The sequence below is a fragment of the Haplochromis burtoni genome, unplaced genomic scaffold (genome assembly GCF_018398535.1).
Source record: "Haplochromis burtoni strain Fernald_Lab_line unplaced genomic scaffold, NCSU_Asbu1 Contig_143, whole genome shotgun sequence".
Classification (NCBI taxonomy): Eukaryota; Metazoa; Chordata; class Actinopteri; order Cichliformes; family Cichlidae; genus Haplochromis; species Haplochromis burtoni.
The window spans coordinates 32,357-47,258 of record NW_024582504.1 but is presented as its reverse complement, the minus strand read 5'-3'; the positions used below and the strand labels follow the sequence as shown (position 1 = coordinate 47,258).

Genomic DNA, 14,902 nt, shown 5'->3' with positions numbered 1-14,902 from the left:
TGATAAGCAGGTGCTCAGTTATTATAGCAATTTGTGAAATTTCAGTTTACGATGCTATTGAATATACTTCTGTTGATATTGGCTCAATATGATTTTAATATGAACATACATTTAATAAAATATGTTTGTAACATTAACCCGACTTTAAAAATGTTATGTAATTGTTTATTTTGGGAGGACTACCCTTCCACGTCATACAACCGTCTATATTGTAGAAGTAACATACGGTCAGTGATATAAATAATAAGCCCGCAGGTTGCGAAGTCGATTAATAATGCCTTCAGGTCCAGACAGGTGAACCATCGACAGGGAGCACTCTTTACTCGATTAGACCGCACTCTCCGTACAAGTTTGTTTTAAAATGGCGGCAGAAGCATCGACACAGGTATGAAATCTTAACGATTCCGGAGAAACTTGAGAAATGCGCTTGCTTCTATGATTCACAAAAGAGCGGAGAAGCACTTCCTGTCCTGCTGTGATGCCGGGAAGGCTAAACCAACATGTCTCTCTCATTTTAAAAAGTGTTGGTTCCATTTGAGGAAGCGCTCGTGAAATTAGTGAGTTGGCGTCAGCGGCAAGTGCACTTGGCGAGCAAGTGCGGTTCAACACGGCGTTTGTGTGTTCACTGGCCGCATTCCGACTGAATTCCGGGGAATTTATTCGACAACAAATGAGCTGACTTCAGTGCTGTTCGTTTGGGCGAAGCTCCGCTGAGGAGGCTGGGAGTTGATGGTGGTGCAGCACTAGTCACAGCATCATCATGGACCACTCCGGCCAGCGCCTACCTGTCACCCACCTGTAGCTTTAACCGGCAGCATGGCCAACACGGCCCACGACACACAGGACCGGAGGGAGAACCACTGTGGTACGTTACTGTCGAGCACGGTCTCAGTTCTGTGTATTTATCGCGGTTAGACAACATGACATGTTCACCGTGACCCTGACACTGAGTGTGCTGCCCTCCCTGGTGACGTATGTCACACCAAACTACATTAGAAAAACTTTTAAAAATCAAAATTATGTAATATCGCGAATTTACACAGATGTTTAACTATGACCAGTTGAATAATTCGTGTTTTATAGATACGGGCATGAATTCGGCATAGATTAATTACACATTAAACAGCACTTGCACTTTTTATTTCGTCACATATCTAAATATCAAGCGTCACTGAGTGAGTTTGCAAATTGCTATGGCTAGTCTTCAGTTCTGCACATCATTTCAGAATAAATAAAACTTGAACTTTAATTCAATTTTGTAGAAAGTGATATTGGCATGGAATAAATATTTGTAACCACTCCCGAAAACTGGAATCCTCCATATACCTGACACAGATATTTGGAATTGGGTTTTGCCATAACACGTGATGTGCTTTTAAACAAATACAGGTAAACTGAAAACTGGCTCCATTGCTTGTGAAAGTGTTGGCCCACAATTTCTGCTGTTAGTCAGGGATATAGTGGCGTAATATTGCATTTCCTTATGGTGTCCATAGAGTCATCATATCATGACTTGAAGAACCAGATTTGTGTGTGTGTGTGTGTGTGTGTGTGTGTGTGTGTGTGTGTGTATTCAAATAGGCGGCTAAGTTGGGCAGACAATGAAGGCAATCTTGTTGTTTCTGTTTCATTACTTTTACAAGAAAAAACAAAACTCTGGTGCGGCCGCATGCTTCACAGCTTTTACATTTCAGTGCTTAGCTGTTAAGACCTTTTTAATATTTTCAGAATACATAGCAGTATTAATAATAATGACCGTAAAGTCATCATCATTAATTTTGACATTTGTTGGTGACCTCTCCTCTACTTGTATTTTGATTTCCACAGTGGCACAACCTGTTGCTGTGTTTTGGGACAAAGTCTGCCTGGCTCACATGACTACCTGCAGGTCAGGGTTTAGAGTTTGGGTAAAAATCTGGCTTCGTGTGTCAGTGCGTTGGAGAGCACTCAACTCTTTTAGGGTTTTGACTTTGAAAGGGTATTTATTTTTACTGATTAGGGCGTGGTTGGCTTAATCGTAACCTGTTTACTGTCTTAACATGCCTGTCGTTTATTTCTGTGTGATTAAATTTGAGTTATGTAGTAGGAACACTAAACCCACCATGTGTGCCCTGAAGTTTATGAGAGTTTCCCTTGTTGCCAGAGTGCAGGAGATAACACCCCGCCCGCATCAGAATTGGTTTAATGAAAGGATTCCTGAAATTCTCTCCTGTCACTGCTAATGCAGCTTAGAGCTTAGACACACTAGCTTCTAAGCTGGGGTTGGAACATGATGGAGCCCAGCAGAAAACATGTTCACATTACACTGCAGACTCCAGTTACAGTCGGGTTACTTTAGGATTAGTTTTCACCTAGTTAGGCTCACATGCTCGTGTATCCAATGTCAATTAGAGGAAACCTTTAATCCTATTGTATTAAAGCTACCAATATCAATGGGATGTACAGTCAAAAATAACTTTTCTGCAGTTTTTCTGCCTAGCCCATTAATTCTAATAAAGCTGTGGTTATTTGATTGAGCAGGTGTTTATTGAAAGGTTGGATGCCCGTATTAAACATAGACAAAGTGCAAGTATACGCGTGTACAAGTAAGTCCTGTGGGCCAAAAGCTCAGACTGATCTAGACACTTCTAGGTTGTTCTTTTTCTTCTTACTCTTGGGCCTTGATGATGTCATTGAGAGGCGATATCATAGATGTGGTTATTTGAGCTGAAGGTTCTGTAAGCACAGAAGCTTCACTCACATACTGTTCAAACTTTCTGTTTGTGAAGGAGAGAAGTGGGATCATTTTGGCTAAAGCCCACGAATAACAACACTGAGCTGTCGAATGACCCCTATATAGCCTCTTTAAACAAAATGCAAATTAAAACATTTCAGTTATGGTGCAGTCATACTAGGGAAAACTTTGGTGTGGGACCACGACATAACCAAAGGTATTCCAACTGTGTGCAGTGAGCTTGAGATTTATTTTCCTAGTTGCTTTGAAGACAGTGCAGTCAGTTGCTGTTATTAAATGGATTTTATTGCATCAAGGCGCCAATAAAATGAAAATATGATGATGAGTTTCCTATCAGTTTGCCATTGAATGGGTTTAAATTGGCATTTGTGTGCAATGCGTTTGATAAGATGGTGATTAGCTGTGACAAATCTTTGGAAACCAAAAATCTGTTGGTGTCTGTATATAGAGAAATTCACATTAAGGAAAAATGTGCATGAACTTGTATTCAGAGCGCAACCAGAACCTCAACAAGCTGAAAGAGAAATTAAGAAATTCCTCCACGAATAGGTTCTAGGTTCTTTATTATTTGTCACATGCATAGGTATGTAGATGCTGCAGGACGGTGATTTAACTGCAGAAAGTTAAAGCCATGTTCCACACAAGCTGTTTGGAGAAAGGCCGCTTCCCACCTTTGCAATCTCATTTGGATCTCTGACCTCTTCAAGGTCAAATAAGGTCAAACTTTCATAAACTGTCTTATCTTTAACTGTTTAAAATTTTACTGCCTTCTGTTCATATTGGCAACATTTGGAACTGGTATATGGGGATACTAAATGTCACATTATAGTTTGCATCCAAATGCCATGTCACATTTCACCTCTGATCTCACTTTTATAATGCACTGCTTTTCTATCAATTTGACTCCATATTACATTATTCTTAGTGCTGTCAATAGAGTAAAAAAATAACTAATTAATTGCACAATTTTCTGTAATTATTCGCGATTAATTGCAATTACTTGATCAACAGCCTGGTTGCAATTACATTTTTTCAACTTTATATTTAAGCTTGTAACTGACATTTATACAATATAATGAAGTAAATGGAGAGTAAACACAAAGAATGTATGCTTAAACTGGTTCTCACCAGTGAAATACAACTTTTTAAAAAACCTACATACTAATAGGAATGTCTTTATCCTGTTTTCCTTCTCTCACCCCTTGAGTCTGGTTCTGCTCGAAGTTTCTTCCTGTTAAAAGGGAGTTTTCCTTCCCACTGTCGCCAAAGTGCTTGCTCATAGGGGGTCATATGATTGTTTGTTTGTTTGTTTGTTTGTTTGTTTGTTTGTTTTCTGTATTTGTTATTGTATGATCTACTGTGCAAGTACCTAGAGGTTATTTGGTGCTATATAAATAAAATTGAATTGAATTGAAAATTAATAGGTAATGTTTAATCAGATTCATCACAGGGTTACTCTGGATTAATTTTGATTAATCACAATTAAATACCATTTATTTTTATTCTATATTAATCACATTTAATTTTGCACAAGCAAACAGATTCAAGAAAAAAGGGAAAATATGTGTACTTAACATGTTTATTTATCTTGAACATTCATCTCCAAAAAGTTGATTCTGTTCATCTGGACGTAGCGTTTTGTGGGAGAAACATTTCGTCACTCATCCAAGTGACTTCTTCAGTCTCAGCTGACTGCAGGTTTCCCCAATTCTTATAAACAGTACATTTGCATAATGACTGAAACCAGCCCACAGAAGGACGCAGCGTTTTCTCCCACAAAACGCTGCGTCCAGATGAACAGAATCAACTTTTGGAGATTTATTTTCCTGGATGATTGAGAATGCATCAAGACCTTGAACATTCATGTTAACAAAAAACTCTGTAAACATTTATCCGCTCTCTTTCTGTCACTTTTGGGGAGGCAACGAGGAACGAGGAACCAAAGCTATGTAAAGCGCATGTTCCCAAAGATATTAATAGGCCTGCAGTTTGTTGCAATCCACTTGGCAATTGTGCCAGTCAGTATTTGGGAGGTAGAGTTACCGAGTCCCCGATGCTCTGTGAGTGGTTTGTTGCAAGCTTGGTGACGCGTTAGTCCTAGCAGCATCCACGACTAATGTATGCTTCACGTCGATGTGATATTTTAAGATGGAAGTGCTTCGGTGAAAAGAGAATTCCTTCTTGCACAATGTGCATAATACTATGTCGGTTGACTGTTCAGTCTTATTTTTTTTTAATATTCAAACGTGCGTTTATCATCTTCTATATTGAGTTGTTTGGTTCAGCTGCCCGTCACTACCAGATCAACTGCACATTTGCACATGTGTGAAGGCAACTCTACTTGGACAAACTGCCCAAAATGCATTGACAGAAACATTTCGGAAATTTTGAATCATTCTGCACTCCAGATGCATTAATAGGGTTAAAAATTTTAATCGTGTTGACCGTGATGGCGGATTACTTTGCATTAACGCTTTAATTTTAACAGAACTAATTATTTTTAACCTTAGTGTATTAAAAAACAAAGAAAGAGACCAGAGAATGAGCTGCCTTGCCAGAAGTTTGCACTCTCTGTGCTTCTTTATTTCAACAATGTAACAATGGAATTGTCACTTTTTTTTAACGTACTTTTTATGAAAGACTACAGCAAATTGGCTCAAACTAGTTATCAGGAGGTGAATAAATATATTTATGTTGTTAAACTGAAATTTCTGTTTCTTACAGTTATGCCTGGAGGAACCATAGTGGAGAATGGCTCTGTGGTCAAAGACACGACGGCCTCTCACCTAAATGATCACATCAGCAATCACTGCCATGAGGCCAGAGCGGCCACATACAGCAACGCCGTCCTGCCCATCTACAAGCCATCCTGCTCGCCCACTACTGTCTGTTATAGCAGCCCACAGAAAAGTTACCCAGACCTGGAGCCAGACAACCACAGCCTGACTTCCCAGGACTCTGGTATCCCCACTCTGGAGATCAATCCTCCGGAGCCCTTCCTTCACAGTCACCAAAGGCAAAGCGACGGAGGCCTTATGCTGGAATCAAGTCACGACACCCCCGCCACATTACCTCTGGACAATGGTCCCTCTGATGGCACCACTGTACGAAAATCCTCCACCTTTCCCCGCAGTGGCTATGACAACATCCGCCTCTTTAGCCCCACCCTCAGATTATCCTCCACCATGGGAGCTGGTGTTGGGGGCGGAGCATTAAACCGTAGTGATGACATCTCTGTGTGCAGCGTGTCAAGCATGAGCACAGAACTGTCGGTCTCCAACGAAGACATCCTGGATTTCACAGTTACATCTGACTCCAGTGCGATTGTCACTTTGGAGACCGCCGACAGCAGCACTAACCACTTTTCAGAAGTGGTGTTGTCGTCTTCAGCGGGAACCTCCAGAGACTTATGGGCGGCAGAAGTCATGCAGAAAGAAGAGGATGGGAGGCAGAGAAAATTGGGACCATTAGCAAGTTTATTTGCAAGGTGAGTCCATGGTGCTGTACTTTGTATTTGTAACACCCCACCACACCCCCACAGACTATCTGTTCTTGTTTAATTATGAACAATTATCATATAAGAAATAAAAAAACCTGTAAAGTCAGTACCTACATTTTGGAATATTCAATTAACAATCATTTGAAACAAATGATTTAAAATAATAATACAACTGAGAAAGTTTTTAGACTCACGTTATTATCTATTTGTCTTATACATGAAATATTTTTGAGCTGTGTTTTTATTGGATGCGTTTTTATTTTTTCAAAGCCTACAGTAGCTGTTTTTTGCATATAGATAATATATTTTGATGATACCTAACCTGTATAATCCACTGTCAACGATGCACTCTACAACCTTGACCAAATCTAGGTCAATTGAATTCATGTGAGGTAATCTCAGGGTAAACATCTAAAGTTAATTACTCATTCAGGCATGTATTTATTTCATTACCATATTTATTAATGTAAATTAACAACAAACAAGAACAAATGTGATTCCATAGTTTTAAGGGTGCGGGGAATTCAACTTGTTTAAACATCAAAACAAAAACTAAGCCTAGACATAAGTCACTTTTCAAAAATCGGCAGCAGTGGTACACCTCCCCACATTTTCTGTCTCTGTACCAAGATGGTGCCTGTAGCACCAAAGGACTCTGTCTCGCCCTAGCATCACCTGTCCCTCTCATCATCAAGTCATCATATTCTGTGCTATGATTTATTTTTGTTTGTGGTCTTGCCACATGTGCCACAAACCTCATCTTAGCTGGTACATGACTCCGTTTGCAATCAGCCCTTATTGTCAACACGTAAGCCGTGACACATTTATATTGCAGCATTTTGCATCTCACTACGACAGGAAGGAGTTGTTCCTACCAATCATTTAGACGATCCCAATAACGGTTACTTTCCACTGTGTTCTTGTTAATGAAGTACAAATTTATCACTAAATTACTAAAATATCAATATTTTAATGTGAGAATCGATTCTAGAACATGCATATCTGGTATCAGAGGAATCTGTGTATATATCATAATAATAATGGATTGCATTTATATAGCGCTTTTCGGGGCCTTCCACTATTCATTCACTCTCACATTCACACACTGGTGGAGGCAGCTACAGCTGTAGCCACAGCTGCCTTGGGGCAGACTGACAGAGGCGAGGCTGCCACATCGCGCCATCGGCCCCTCTGGCCATCATCAGTAGGCAGTATGTGAAGTGTCTTGCCCAAGGACACAACAACCGAGACTGTCCGAGCCGGGCTCGAACCGGCAACCTTCTGGTTACAAGACGAACTGCCAACTCTTGAGCCACGATCGATATATGGTGTGATCCACACACCACTACTTGTAATTTAGAATCTTTTAGAGGAGTTGCAGGATTTAGGAGGGACATTTGTAGAGCTCTTCTTTGGATATTGGCTGCCTTTTGTTTTATGAAAAAGCAGCAGTTGTCCAAAGGAAAAACTTTAAAAGACCTCCAGACAGCCTGATGTCCAAGAACACTTAAAAAAAAAAAAATCTAAAGAGCCTGTCTCTTTGGATGTAAACTACAAATTAAGGGCTGTACACTTTCTTCAAGATCTTTGCACCATGCTGGAGTATAATGAAACGTGGGCAGAAATATTGATCTATCACAAATGTTATGAGGCCATAATAGGGCAGAAATAGAAGAAAAACAAAAAGCAGCATTGTAGCCAGCCTTACTGAGATAATACTAGATTGTCAACTTCCTCTTTGACTTGCAGAATTTGTATGCTTAAGATTGCTTCACAAACGTGCATTAAGCAAAATATCCCTCTGACCCATTCCACCACTCTTGGAAATTGCAGCTCACCCAGAACATAAAAGATCATGACCCTGACCTCTGCTTATCCAAATCATGGCCAAGCATGAGTCGGATAGCAGCTTTAAAGCACAGCAGCGACCTAGCTACCACTTACATGTTGTCTCTTGTGTTTAAGATACAGACTAGTATATGAACACCCCTGGTAAAGCCTGGTTTGCTTGTTATTCACACCTTTTGACACCAGCTCCCAGCACATCGTGTTTCAATAGTACAAATGGACCAGTTAGACCAATTATTACTGATCCCATCCTTATAACATAGATCTAAAGTTCATTCATGTATGTGCTGAAGTTGTATTTGTTGGTAAAACAATAACAAAACCATGGTGAACAAAACAGATTTAATTTAAGCTCAGTGAGAATTTGCTGCTCTAATTTATGTTCACAGTAGTTTCTCAGCACTAAGCATTGCTCTTAGAGCCACACATGCAGAGTATGTCTAACAAGAAACTCCATATTCTACTGTAGGTGCAGTAAAAGCTTCACAAGTGCTAAAACGAACATAAAGAGAAAAGGGGCGAGAGCAGCTAACAAGGAAAGTGCTGTTTTTGGAGCTTCTGGCTCATGTTAACTCACTTGACTATAGTTTGCTGTTAATTACATGAATTACTGCAAACAGACTGTGAAATGCCTTCAAACGACTGACCCTTTGCCGTCAGCTTCCTCTGTGCTGTTTCATGTAGAAGTTATGAAGTTTCAGTGGTGGTTGCACGTTGCTGCTTTCAGATGGGGCCAGTGTCAAAAAGATGTGTTACATACAACTGGTCTGTTGACCACTGTTGTTTGTGCTGATGTTAGCGACTCCTGTTTGTACTCTTCATACTGTGTTTTTGGATCTTTGGGGTTTTCTTTTTTTCTTTCTTTAGGGGGGTGAGGGGGCCGTTTGCTTCAATATTCAACAAATGCACAGCGTGACCCAAATGTGCAGTTGGAATTTTTAGAGGCCTGCAGCGGAGCATATTTGTGCTGATTCAAAGCAGTCTGTCCCCTTATATACGACTATCAGACATGTGCATCCCTACCCAGTATCTCAGATCCTGAGGAATTTTCTGTTTTCTGGCAGGGAAAGTCCTTAACAGCATAACTGAGAGAGTGTGCACTGCTTCTCTGTTTGTGAAGACGATACTGTCATGACATTGCATCTAATGGGCTACTTCCCATTTCTGAATGTGTGCAGCTAAAGGTGTGGTGTTCCTTCCTCTTCCTCCTTCTTGTGCATGTTACAGATAGAGCACCTTAGGGGAACAGCAGTTTACTAAGACTATTTAAGATTAAGTTAGAGGGTTAAGTGCACAGAAAAGGCAGCAGGATGGTGACCGTAGTCCTCGTAGTAAGTAACGAAGTTAAAAAACGGCAGCCAACATGAAACATATCCAACTACTTAATTGCCTGAAGAAAATGCTAATGAGGTTTTTGATGTCTCACTACAAGTTTCATCATCATACTCGGGTTCAACTTCTTATAAGCTGGCAACAGACATGCTAAAGTTACTTTCATTTGACTTTCAGGTTTTTGCACACGTTCTGAGGAACGCTTTTAGTCTACCAAGATTTCTTTTTGTATTTGATCAGGCTTTTATTTCAGATCAAGTGTGTTGTCATGGATAGCTTTGCATTTAGCACTACAGATGCTGCAGAGATTGTTGTGTGCATTGAGTTTTGAAAAAGTGTAATCTCAACTGAAACCGCTTTCAGCTTGAGGCTGCTGGTGCCGTTGCCACGTGTGTCAGATCGCATGGTCTCATTCTTTCTTCCTCTAACCCAGATCTACTCTGCTACCGAAATGTAACATTTCATTGATTTAGTGTGTGAATCATTTCATATTTGGCATCTGGTGCAAGACTCTGCCAAATCAAACATGTGGAACTGCCCACTGTTGTAATAGAGCAGCTGAAAGTAGCCCTTTTCTTGTTTCTGTATTTGTGTAGGAGTTCACTTGGCAAATGAAAGCTGCCAAAAATGTGATGATTTGAGATGACCTTGGTTTAAATCCTCTTGTCATCGGTGCCTGGAGGTTTTACTTAAATGTAAGCAGAGACTCTATTTTAATTTTCAGACGCTTTATTTCTTTTAGGAACTGAAGCCAAACCTGGAATTTCCGTATTCTGTTTGACTTGCAAGAAATGTACTATTCCTCTCTGCTGAATGCATCTTTCCTGATATACATTTCAGGAAAGATGCATTTGAGTCAAAACCACGAGTTTACATTTTGTTTTGGTTGTAGTTATTAGATGGGTAGGATGACGGGAATGAAATGATCCACTGCCTGCTCTGGTTTTCCTCAAATTGAATCCAAGTTCCAAACACACTCACAATGTTTACTGACTGAATTAATCAGTTAATGAGGTAACGTCAAGTGTTAAATTGGCGCTCCCTCAAACTCAACTCGTCATCCCTGTTTTTATTCATTCGTCACAAGTAAAAGTTACTCATTTACTGATTGCCCTTCAGATTCCTGCTTCTCACACTCATTCCTCCTGTTCCTTACATCCCATTTGTTTAGAAGTCAGCCTTGTGACTGAGGAGGTGGGGACACAGAGGAGAGAGCAGCTCCCTCCTTTCCACTCTGCCTGAACAAAGTGGCTGTGTAGGGCTTTTTTTACACTCTGTAGTAAAAGCCGTAAATACAGTGGGACTTGCTGATCTATGAGTTTAACCACAGGGTTTTTGCTATTTTTCTGTTCCTCTTATCGGCTTTTGAAGCTTAGACTCCAGGCTCTTGTTTCTCTGTTGTGTAGTTGCATTAACAGAGCAGGATGGCAACTCCATCGCTCATGCTGTACACTGACAGGTAGGACAATGAACAGTATTTGGTGGCATACGTTTGTGTCTTGATTGACATGTCATGGCTACTGTTTCCTGTTGGATTTTTTTTTTTTCTTCTTGGCAGCTTTGAGCAGGTCTTTGTCCTGGTTATTTTATGTTTTCTATGACTTGAGCCTGTTTTCTACTTGAGATGGCTTGTGTTAATTTTTTTGAGTCATGTCTCTTTATTGTAAATTCAGGCCTGTAACCATGCTGATAAACCATGCTTTATCACCTTATTTGCAGACATCAAGGCTGAAAACCAGATTTGTGAAATGCTAAAAATCTTAAAATCCTTTGGAAAAAAAAAATAATCTAGTGCTATGTCTTAGCTCACACTGACCATATATAAATAAGCACTTCTGACAGTCAGTTCTTTGGTTCTTCCTAGCTGTTCCGTTTGAGTACTCGACCATAACTGCACCAATTCAGATGTCACGTTGAAGCAACTTTGGCCCTGACTGAATGCAAATCATGTTCCTGCAGACACGAAAGCCAAAAACAAGCAAAAACAAAACACATGGCATCCACACGAGGTGTTGAGTAATCCAGGCGTTGAAGTCAAAGTTTGCTTCTTAAAGGTGGCACCGTGTTGGCCTCTGCACTTTGATCTGTGTTGCGTTCTTTTATAGAGGCTTTCTGGGGTTACTCGTGTTCACTACTCCCTGCTGACAGTTTACTTTTTCTGGCATATCGCATATTTTCAGTATTGCTTTTGCGCTACAGATGTACAGATTCTTGTTTAAACAATTAGTTGGTTGAGCCAAAAAGTTGATTATTGACCAAGTAATGTTTTCCCAAGCTTTGAACCACATTTTAAGATTTATTAGTGGGTTTATTTTTTAGGTTGAGATGACAATAATATATTCTAGTAATCCCTGTGATGGTGGGCATGTTTACCAAGATTTCTTAAAGGTTCTTTAATGTGCAGCTGTTGCTGTTAAAATGGGAGTATGGTCTCTGCGGCATGATTGCATCATCCACACTCAGATTTGGTATTCAAGTAAATTGCAAAGGGTCAAGAGATGCTTTCATTTTTATTTTAGGCCAGCCAAAGCTAGTGTGGATAGCAAGCTATCAGTTTGCTATCCACATTACCAAACTGATAACCGTGGACCAGGAATCAGTTCAATAACTTTCACAAACTATGAAATTCCTCTACTTTTTTTACACTTGTCATCTTTATTTGCTTGAAAAACAAGTCACTGAAACATTGTGGTTTGAGAAGTTTGAGTTTAGCCGTGTTTTCGTGAATCATCTAATCTACACTCGTGATGTTCCCTCCGGGTCTTCATCAGCTTTCGCAGGGCTCATCCACTGATGGCCTCACATCTAACTAGAATAAATTGTTACAAAACCACTGCTTGTGCTCATGTTTGTTTGTTTTTCAACTACAACCCTGCATTATGGTAAAACATCTCCACTTTGGATTTGTCTTTATTTCCAAAGGACATCGTTCCAAAGTTGTTGTTGTTTTTTTGTTTTTTTTATTCAGATGCAACTTTAAAAACCTGTGTCATGCAGCCATTTTCTTTTCTACAGAGAATAGGCTTCCTGCTGACAACCCTTCCAAACGAGCCATACTTTAAAAGTCCATTCGCTTCCGCTTCTCCTTTTTACTTTAAAAGTCTTTTTCTGAATGTGCTCTCATGAACGTTTACAAATGTCAGCATGTTAAATGTTGAGTCTGAGATGCAGTTCTTGGGGTTTGTTGCATTTAGCAGGTTCTCTAGGTATTCTCATTTTTGTGGTGAATTTGCTAGAATGTCCAATTTTGCCAAGATTGTTATTGTTGTTAATTTCTTTGGAAGCCATCAGGATGTAATTGGGTTTTTTAAGCTGTGAATTTGTGTTTTTCACGGCTGTGCAGTGTTTTAAGATATTGTTCCACACCCTGCTTCTTGGTATTACTTCTCTAAGTCTTTGGAATTGCGATGGAGGGATGGATTGCCTATAATGGTGTTGGAGAGCCCTGTTGCATGGGTCAGCTCGTCTGTCCTCTTCACCAAAGAGAAGTGTTAAATTCCAGAACTCTTAGTAGTTTTGTATGATTAGCACTTATAAATAATCCTTATTCATTTTAAGCCAGAAGAATTAAACAGGAGGTAGGTTCTCATAACCAGAGAGATCAGATTCTAACGACATGTTCAGATTAACATCATTCAGAACCAAAAGTAGAGGAAAGTAGTAAAGCTGGATTCAATATATGAGACTTTGCCATGTTTGCCAGTACTCGTCTTTCTAAAAGTGAATCTATGACAGGGAGTGAGCAATGATAATAATGGGATTCTTAAGTGTAGCATTCAGTAGAGCCTGTGCAAAGTCTGTGAAGCAGTTTTCCTTGAATTGTTTTGAGTTCTCCAAGCTTCAAAAGAAATCTGTTAAATAGTCCTTGTCGTTCCCCTGGTCTTTGTGGCTAAATGACTCTTTCCTCCGTCACCCCATGCGTTCCTCAGTTATCCTCTCCATCTTTTGTTTCTTTGTAATCTGAAGGCTAACGTTTCCTTCCTCTGTTTGCTGTGGGTGGAGTTAGATGGCTTTGATGTCAGTAGATATTACAACCTTAAATTGACCATTTCCTCTATATTTGAGTGTGAAATGGTGCTGTACAATTTACCGATGTCTTATGCGTTCAAGCACTTCTTTGTCAAAATATTAAGAAAATAGCGATAGTATGGAAAATGGTGGGTTTTTTTTTTTGTTTTGTTCACTGGTTTGTCTGTGCAATTGTGAAAATAGCAGAGAAGTTCAGCTTAAATGTCACTGTGCATTTACAGTTTGTAAAATATTAAGTGTTGGCTTTTAACGGCTTTCTTTTTTTCACCTTGGGAGTTACATTCCATTACTTTTATCTTTGTGTACTGTAGTTATCAGCAAGCAGAGCGGAAAATATGCAGGGTTGATGTGAAACGTGCAGCTACAACGAGGCAGGAATGAGGCGTTGGCATTAGAGGGTAAATAGAATGGCGACTCGCCCAGCTTATGCCTGACTGTGAACATACATGGATTTACTTGTTAAGATCAAGTTATTTTGTTTTCAGGTTGTCACTGGAAACTGAAATGTCACCATGGTAAATCATTAGCAAAATTGTTGTTAATCTTTGTTACGTTTCATAAGCAATTACAGCTGGTTGGCTGTAAAGCTTGGCTGTTTGAAATGTTGTCCAGAGTTGCAGTGTGATGGTATTGTCATCTTTCTGTCTTGCGTCACCTTCTGATTCCTAACAGTATTAATGGTCTACAAGAAATAATGTTTTTTTTTTTCCTGATATTTGCTCCTCAGACTGCTCTGTAACTCATAAAACACATTGCTTTCTGAATACTGGAAAACCTGCAGGTTATACATAAATAATACTTCTTCCCTATTAATTCTCAGCTAATATTGTTGAATAAGTTGTTCAGGCCTCAGCATTTTAGGGCTCATAGCTCATGGATTTCTTTTCTGAATTTAAAATAGAGCTTTTTAATTGGCTCCTTAAGATAATTAAAAGCTCCTGAAGAGATCCGACTTGCATAGAACAAGGGAAGTTCAGCTGAGTTAGCTGCTCAGAGGTGGTGAGCTTTATTATAGTAGTTTGGTCTCTGTGCATGTTAGTTTTTTTTTTGTTTTTTTTTTCTTGTGGAATATAGGTCATATTTGCAACTTGGGCTGTTTTACTGTAACTAGAAAACTGAAATATTACCAAATCATAAAAAAGGAAAATTACAAACTAATTTTAGAGCAGCTGCAAGATTTGTTTAGTAATTGAACATAAGTGATTACTAGCAGCAAAGCATTGCTTGTTTTTGATATGATGCAGCTTCTTCTTGATTAGTATTAATTGCACTTTATAATAACTTTACAACTACTGTTATTAAGCAAGATAAGAGCCAATGTCATTTTGTTGTCCAGACGACAGGAACTGTAAGGTTTTACTGAGCACAGAACATCTTGAATGAAGCAATTTCCAAAGCAAAAACAGAAGCCTGTAGCACATGTGGTGACAGTCATTGAATGAGTCTGTCCTGTGTTTGGC

The 14,902-nt window shown here is 39.5% G+C and overlaps 1 protein-coding gene across 1 annotated transcript in view; it reads left to right on the top strand.

The window, feature by feature from the left end:
* Positions 1 to 218: 218 nt before the first annotated feature.
* Positions 219 to 14,902, top strand: part of tbc1d14 (TBC1 domain family, member 14) — a gene marked incomplete in the record, with an annotated part of 41,398 nt that continues 26,714 nt past the window's right edge. The window contains 2 exon segments of the mRNA XM_005931577.3: positions 219 to 865; positions 5,459 to 6,221. Coding sequence (XP_005931639.2) covers positions 817 to 865; positions 5,459 to 6,221 — 812 coding nt within the window.